The following is an 8,395-nucleotide window of genomic DNA, read 5'->3' on the forward strand; positions in this document are numbered from 1 at the left end:
AAAATCTAATTTCACAATCATATATTTGTTTAATAAATATATTTATATATATTTATATTTAGGAGGTTGCATATTGAAGCAAAATTATCCTAGCAAAGTTATGAAAATCCCATCTGTTGTTTTGAGATGGAATAACGTGATCAGGGTTTGCACTTCCACTTCCAGCTGTTTGGTGTGCAAGACGCTGCCGTTTGACCTCCCACAGGAAACCAAGCTGGGTGTTTGAGAAAAACTCCTTCATCCCCAGGAGATAGCACACCTCAGTCATTGTCTTGCCTGTGATCACAACACACGCTTACATACATTTTTTATGTTACTATGCTTCAGCAGTTGGGGTAGTCCTCAGGGAAATCAGCTTCTTAACACATCTCTTATGCACACTCAATGAGAAATTAGCAAAACATGGATTTTAAGTATTTGGCAAGCTATTGGTGAGTTTTCCTTCATTATATATATATATATAGTTTTATTTAAATTCCTATAAATCTCAACAGGCAGTATCCAGAACGTATAGAAAGCATGCAAACTCACATTAACAGCTGTATATAGTTTTTCTGTTATAGGTTTAGCCTTGTAAGTGCGTAAACATATAAATCATTTAATGCTCTGTGCTAACTAAATATTTTAAAACTTGTTTCATTATGAATGCTGAAAGTACCTGTTATTGTTGTTATTGTTTTGAGTGTTTTATGATACTGTCCTATTGTTGGTCCAAATATGGGTTGCATACAGTCTTGTCTTTTACTAACAGGCCCCTGGGAAACCTGCCATTGAAGTGTCTCATTTCCTGGAATGGATGAGCCTGGAGCCTCAGTCAATGGTTTGGCTGCCTGTCCTCCACCGTGTAGCTGCTGCAGAGTCCACTAAGCATCAGGCCAAATGCTATGTCTGCAAACAATGCCCCATAAAGGGCTTCAGGTAGGCATTGCTGATGTACCATGAATTGCATCCATTAGGATATTAACATGCAGATGTAAGACTAATAGAAACAAATTATTTAAAGGCAAGGTTCTTGCAAAATAACACCACACAAACCTGGCTGTTTTACTATGCCACCATTGCTTCATTTGCTTCCCAAAGATGAAATAAAATTGTTAATACATGAAAATATGTCCTTGTTGGACCTTCTGTGACCTTTCTATGAGCTTACTATCATAAACAAAAGTTAAAACACAGCACTTTTGTTGGTACTGTCATTTTTTATGAGCCGCAGCCAACTATCTAAGACTTTTTTTCAGTCTTATGTTGTTCACAAGTTCACCTTTAACCGTTTAAGTGAGCATTTGTTCATCCACCTCACAGGTAGGACACATCAAGATTTTGATTACATGGTCATTGCACAGATGTTGTGAAATTATGTTTTTATCATAGTCATGGCTGACCACAACAAAAGGTCACTTAAAGAATATAATTCAAATTTGTCATTACACTGTCACAAGTACAAAGCAACAAAATTAACTCTCTGCATCTAACCCATCCCCTTGGGGAGCAGTGGGCTGCCATTGTGTGGCGCCCGGGAAACAGTGTTGGGTTAAGGGTTTTGCTCAGGGACCCAGAGTGGCAGTCTGTGGGAGTGGGGCTTGAACTCAGAATCTCTGGGATACAAGCGCAATGCCCTAACCACGAGGTCACCACTCCTGATGTGCAGGTCTACTGTGTTTGTCAAGAAACAAGGCATTAACAATTGTTTTATGCAGAATTCAGATGCTTTCAGCTTCCAGAAGTTGTGCAAATAACCTTAGAACATGGGACATTATCATGCTGCAAAGTGAGGTGCAGTTTGTAAATGAATGGCACAACAATTTGCAACAGCTTCTCTGTGCTGTCAGAATGCCACAAATAAAATGCACCTGAATCCATTATCCCCAACATATGCCGAAAGATAGCATAACACTGATAACATCAGAAAATCATCAAACACCTTACGTAGGAGACGCTTATAGTTGAGAAAATAACTTTCCAATTAAATGAATGCTGCACTCTAAAAGCTGTTTTCACACCTTGGCCTTCAATTTTGGCCTACCTTAGACGCACCTGTCCAGTAACTAAGTTGTCGTATCGCATTTTCATATTGCACACCTGTGAGGTGCATAGATTATTGTGGCTGACGAGCCACAAATTGAAAACAAGGCAGGGAAACACCTAAAACATGAGGGACAGTGGGTTCTGAGCAAAACCACTGACTGTCCTTTTGTGGAGATCAGAGGAGCCTCCATCTCTGCTTTAATACATCAAAATCCAATAATTAGTTCCTTTGTAGGACTTTGGAGAACTTGGCTACATCTGAGGAGGTAATTAAGCCATTTGATTCAAGTGTGTTGGACTCAGGAGATGTCTACTTATTGCAGGACATCAGCTCTCAAGGACTTCAGTTTGATAATACTACAGCTAATACTCTATTTCATACTAGAGTTCTGCATTCATATATTTTTGAGCATCACCATTTCTCACCAGTCAATAAATAACATTTCAGCGCCATGTTCCTTATATTGCACAACAAGGTCAAGTTCTCTGTGATGTGTTTTGTTTTTATAATGAAGGAAGGCAGACCATCAAAAAATATTTAATTGTTACTGCCTTTTGTGTTCGACATTGGAGTTTGAATCCAGGTAGAGATACAAAAAAAAGTTTTTAGCTTAGGTTTTGCTCAATTAGGCTTTTACAACAAACCATTCCAGGCAGGAAAGGTCCAGAAATATTTGTAATTCAACTCCTTAGTTATTTCAATGTTATACGGGTAAAAAAGTAAAAACTTTAACATTAATTAATGTCCAACCTCATTTTATATAATTGTTTGTCAGATAATCAACTCCTTATATGAAATATGTTTTCGATTTTTTTTTTGTGACCAACATTTATCTAAAGACAAATTCGAGGTTGTGTCGGACAATGTGCAACAGGTTATTGTTTGTTAGAATGAAGACGTACCTCAAATAACTAACTTAAAATATTATTAGACTTATGCATAGCTTAAATTAAGTTTTTGTTCTGAAAAATAATTTTTGTTAATAAGAATCAAACATACTTTAATAATCCCAGAGGGAAATTACTTCAAAACAATATCCTTAATTTGAAATTATATTCTAATTTTTTTATGATGTTATTCTTTCATTCTAATATCAATTCATATTATAAAGTTTAAGACAGAAGTGACATTTTTTTTATTATCATGCTATAAATGTAGTTGAAAGTCATGAATTTTTGTTTAAAGCAAGTGTTTTGAAAGAAATTACAAAATTAAGGGGAGAGTTATTAACAAATTAAAAAGCAATGCATTTATTTCAAGGACCATTTTTAGTAGTTTTCCTATTTTTCATCCTCAGAATTATGTAATGTTCACACAGTGGTTTTGATGCTCTTTAGATACTGTCATCTCTGCAAATTATTCATTTTTGCATGATATGAGTGGGAAAAAAAATGCATCTACTGAGCAGTGTTACTATAACGTTTTATTTTTGTTATATGTCTTTGTGTAATTACCTTGTTACCAGTTCTATTTTTTCCACTTAGATGTAAGCTTAGAGAAGATGGCCCTACAATACTGTCAGCTCTACCTTTGGCGAACAGTAGATTGTTGTTTCAAGAAACAAGGACACCCTACAGCAGTCTGTGGGTTGTTGTTTTTTTCCACAAAATTGAATAAATTTATATTTCATAGAAATTTGAAAATAATCAAAGAAATAAAATATCATGTTTTTATTTCCAAAGAAAGTGCAGTTTTCTTATCTGAAATAAATAAAAAAAAAACATAAATTTCTACAACTACTTTGAGATGCACATAACACAGTTACTCATTTTTGTGGAGGATACTTATACTTTAACCTTAAAAAATGAAGTATATCCTGCTGACTGTTGAAGGGAGAGTAAATGCCATGGAGAGATCAAGAGAGCTCTTTGCGTCCATCAGTAAGAAGATTATAGCAGCTTATGAGTCTGGTAAGGGATTTAAAGACGTCACAAAAAAAAAAAAAAACATGAAAAGCAGTCTACAAGTTCAGAACATTTAGAGAAAATTGTGACAAATTCATGTCTGGACGTCCAGGAAAATCAGACCTAAAATTATACCAAAACATATTTCTGTTGAGGTGAAACTACTTGTTTTCAAAAAACCTGCTTAAGTTCATCATGCATGGAGCTGTACCCGGAGTTAATCTTTGCCTTTAAAGAAAGCAAAGATGTTTGCCAAATAAAGTTTATTAGAGGGAATTTAGATACAGACAGATACTAAGGCTTCTGGATAATTGCTGAAACAATTAAACAGTCCCATGTGTGAAGCGTGGAGGTTTAAGTGTCATGGTTTGTGGATGATTTGCTGCAGCAGGAGCCTGTAAGTTGTACCGAGTACAGTTTTAAAGGGTGTTTGAAGAAATTCAGACTCTGTGTTGAACCAGCCTGAGATCAGTCTAAGGCCCATCTAGATTGTGTTAAGATGCTGAGGGACCTACAGTAAAACTGGTTGAACATGTAAGGAGCCCTGAAATATCCCACAGCCAGAAATTGCTCAGACTGGTGACTGAGACTATTAGATGGACACTGTTAGATCGGTTTTGCTAGTTATTGAGGTTGTTGCCCTAATTATTATCTTTGGTAATAGGCAAGGCAGGTTTATTTTTATATCACATTTTATTATAAAGGCCCTTTAAACTACTGTAAACAAAATGTTTAAAAGCACAAAAAAAACAAAAACCCACATAAAAGTACTTCACAATCGCTGCAAAGTAGATTTTTGCGCACATCTTTTTATTTACTGTGTTATTGAATAATTTTTGTTTTAAAGACGAAGTTTATTTTTAGATAAATTTAATGGTGTTTCCCAGTTTTTATCACATGCATTCATATACATTGTGCCAATATTAGACAATAAGCAACACAGATAAAAATGTAATGAAGTACATGTTTTATAAGTTAGTGAAATGGAATGTTTTAATGTCTTTCCTGAAACGTTAAAAATTAATTATGCTCAGCAACTAATTAATACAGTTAATTTTGTATCAACTTTGTTGATTTTTCTCCTTTTTTCACTTTCTTTTAATTTGACTACATTGACTCAGGAGATTTCATTAAGATTTGTCTAAACTTTAAGTCGAGCCTTTTAGTCGTTTTAACAACCCCATGGTCTGGTATAGGAAATCAAATGTCTTTTGTTTGAACCTGCAAAGAGATATATGTCTCTACAGTGTGGCTTAGATAGGAATAGACACACAGAACTACTCTGCTCCGTTCAGCTTACCTGCAAACATCGTTAAATGTTCTGTTTTATTGATCTCGACAGGTATCGCAGTCTGAAGCAGTTCAATGTGGACATCTGCCAGACGTGTTTTCTAACTGGCCGCACAAGCAAGGGCAAGAAGCTGCACTATCCCATCATGGAGTACTACACCCCAGTAAGAGAGGCATTATGTAACACTTTACCAGAATACAAATTCAGGTCTTTAGGGAGAGATAAAGCTTAACTCTAGTCAAATTTGAAATACACTCTCCTTACTCACTATTTCCACTGCCAAGTATGGATCAGGGATTCTATTCTTCATCCAGATATATAGTATAAATGTGAAGGGAACCACTTTGTAGAGAGATATTACCTAATTTAATGTCCAATTAAAGATTTGCTTGGACTACAAACGCTTAGTAAAACTCTTAAATTAGTATACTGCATATGGTTCAATGCAGGAGAGAGGACATTATTTTAAGATATTAAATAAAGGACTATATTATAGTCTTGGCAGTGGTAAGCATTTAAAAATCTCCTTTCAAATCTGATGAAAAACAAATTTATACAGAGCAATAAGCTGGGGGCAGCAAAATAGAAAGTATTGGTATTGGAGGGAGAAAAATTGTTTTCATTTTACATGACGAGGATCTCTGGAGATGCTAACTCTAAACTAGTTCAACTTGTCTTTCAATCATTATGCTCTGTGCTTCAACCTCTACTTTTCATCACATCCTGCACCCGCCTCCCTCAACTACTTCAGACTACTTCTGGAGAGAAGATGAGGGACTTTGCCAAGACCCTGAAGAACAAGTTCAGGTCGAAGCAGTACTTTACAAAGCACCCGCAGAGAGGTTACTTGCCAGTGCAATCGGTACTGGAAGCTGAGAGCTCAGAGACGTAAGTCCTAAAACACATTGCCGTCCCTTCCTGACTACATGGATTGTTTTTCTCAGATACTTTGGCATATACAGAGAAAATTGTTTGTATATATTTGCATAATGAGAGATATGTTTGCATAGCAATGCAAAAGCAACGATTCTTCTTGGGTTTTATATAAAGTCAAGAATTAACTAAATATGTGACATTGATAAAAATATATTTTCATAAGGCTTTGGCTTTCCATGTTACTATTTGGATTCTACATCCTAAAAAATCTTTCTTAAAATATCTTCCTTGTTAACCTGAGGTTAGGGCTTACTAAATAGTTTTATTAAGAACATTGGGGATGTATCCATGCAGCTCCATAGCATTACCTTTAAATCAGAATTTCCTTTTATTTTTTACTGTATAAAAAACTATCCAAACCAGGTTGTTATTTGAAGATATATTCTGTGGACATTATAGTTCATAAAACTAAGTTCAATTTTACTACCCAAGCTCTGGCCTGAAGTGCTAAAATATTTTGAAACGAACACTACCCAATGGAAAAACTAAAATAAAGAGTGGATGAGAAACGGTCACAGACATCAATCCGTCTGAAAGGGGTTATTTAGATATTTCTTTATCTTAAACCGTGAAATTTATTACTGACAAATGGAGAAAATAGACAAGAAATAAATCCTCCTGTCAGCTTATTAAGGAGCTCTCAAAAATATGCAGACCATGTAAAGCATTGCTGGCCTCACTGGTCTGGTTAAGGTCAGAGTTCACCCATCAACAATAAAAATTAAACTAGGAAGAAAAGGCATAAATTGGAGATGTAAAACATTTTGGGAATTGTCTTTATATTTCTAAAAAAAATCTTTTGAGGTTGGATGTATGTCTGATGTTTGTGATCAGAAAAAAAAACATCAAGGACAGTAGAAGCAAAGGTGAAATTTTGTGAAAGGTGAATGCCCCCTTACATTTAGCTTTCATTTCATGAAGCAGGTTTATCAAAAACTTTAAGTTGTCTAAACTTAGAAACAGGAAAACTCTAAATTTTCTGTTTCACAAAGAGAAATTATAACAACCTATATTTCAGTCACTGTAGTAACATTCCTATTCCTGACATTTTGAATTTAAAAAGCTTCCTGGATGGGAAGCGAAACATCTTCAAACTTGGAACCAAAGTCCAGTGGATTGTTTTTAATTTTCCATTTTTCAGAATGATCTTATTAAAGAATGATCGGCATATTTTCACAGATAATTAAATATTTATAGGGAGAGGATTCTACAACTCAGTTGACAGGAAATGGGATTACTCGTTTTTGGTTTGTTTAATATGATCAAGGTGCGGATCATTTTATTTTTATTTAGTTATATTTACAGTACATGAAGAACCACTGATATTATTTTCAGATTACACATGTATAGATTCATTAGTTCCACAGGGGAAAAGGAATTACTTTAGGGTTAGGATTAGGATTCACTCGATGATAACAACCAAATTAGCCCACTCGGACAACCTAAAACCATTCTTTGGGAATGACAGCTGCTTATAACAACCATTTATTGGGTGATAACATCTGAAGCGCGGCTGCAAACACCCACATTACTGTGTAAAAGAAGACTGAGTCAACATGAGGAGGGATGCATGAGATGATGCACAGGCTCTATATATTAGAGCAATGTTTTTAGACTTCATTTTCACCTGCTGCCAGAAGATTTCACCTAAATAGATACATTGATGTACTACCATAAAGAAGAAGAAATAATCCTATACGGTAATATTTTCACAGTAACAAGCCGTGTTCATATGGTCTAGTTTTACTGAATGTATATTCTTGATATGTGAAAAAAAAACATTTTTTCTTTGTCTAACTGAACATTTGAAACAATTCTGGATGTCTATGAATTAATTTCATCTCGATATTTCTAATATTACTGGTTAGCAAGTGTATTATTTAACTGTGAAAAAATGTTTTCAGATATAGTAAATACATTTTCAGTCAAGCTGATGAATATCAAAATGGCCAACTAAAATGTGTAAACATTTCTCTATATTTAAAACTTAATTCTTACTTTCTCTCTGTTTCTTAAGTGAGAATTTTCTGCCACAAAAATGTAGGTGTAGGAGTGTGATTTTGGTCAGTAATAATCTTATTTTAGTGATCTACAAATGGAAAAACAGAGAGGGGTGCTTTTAAAACATGTAAAAACAGCCTGCCATAGCCGACTTCATATAAACTTACGCATTAACTCGAGCAAGAATCTTCTCCTTTGTCACCTTCCTCTCCTTTGTAGCTGTAGCGCTGTTTCTCT

General features: G+C 34.9%; 1 protein-coding gene across 1 annotated transcript in view; it reads left to right on the top strand.

Moving 5' to 3' along the window:
* Nucleotides 1–8,395, top strand: part of drp2 (dystrophin related protein 2) — a 174,248-nt gene that overhangs the window by 137,574 nt on the left and 28,279 nt on the right. Inside the window, exons 15-17 of the mRNA XM_015381980.1 lie at nt 752–918; nt 5,273–5,384; nt 5,973–6,109. Coding sequence (XP_015237466.1) covers nt 752–918; nt 5,273–5,384; nt 5,973–6,109 — 416 coding nt within the window. The remainder of the gene's footprint in view (nt 1–751; nt 919–5,272; nt 5,385–5,972; nt 6,110–8,395) is intronic.

Source organism: Cyprinodon variegatus, unplaced genomic scaffold (genome assembly GCF_000732505.1).
Source record: "Cyprinodon variegatus isolate N-32 unplaced genomic scaffold, C_variegatus-1.0 Scaffold245, whole genome shotgun sequence".
Taxonomy (NCBI): Eukaryota; Metazoa; Chordata; class Actinopteri; order Cyprinodontiformes; family Cyprinodontidae; genus Cyprinodon; species Cyprinodon variegatus.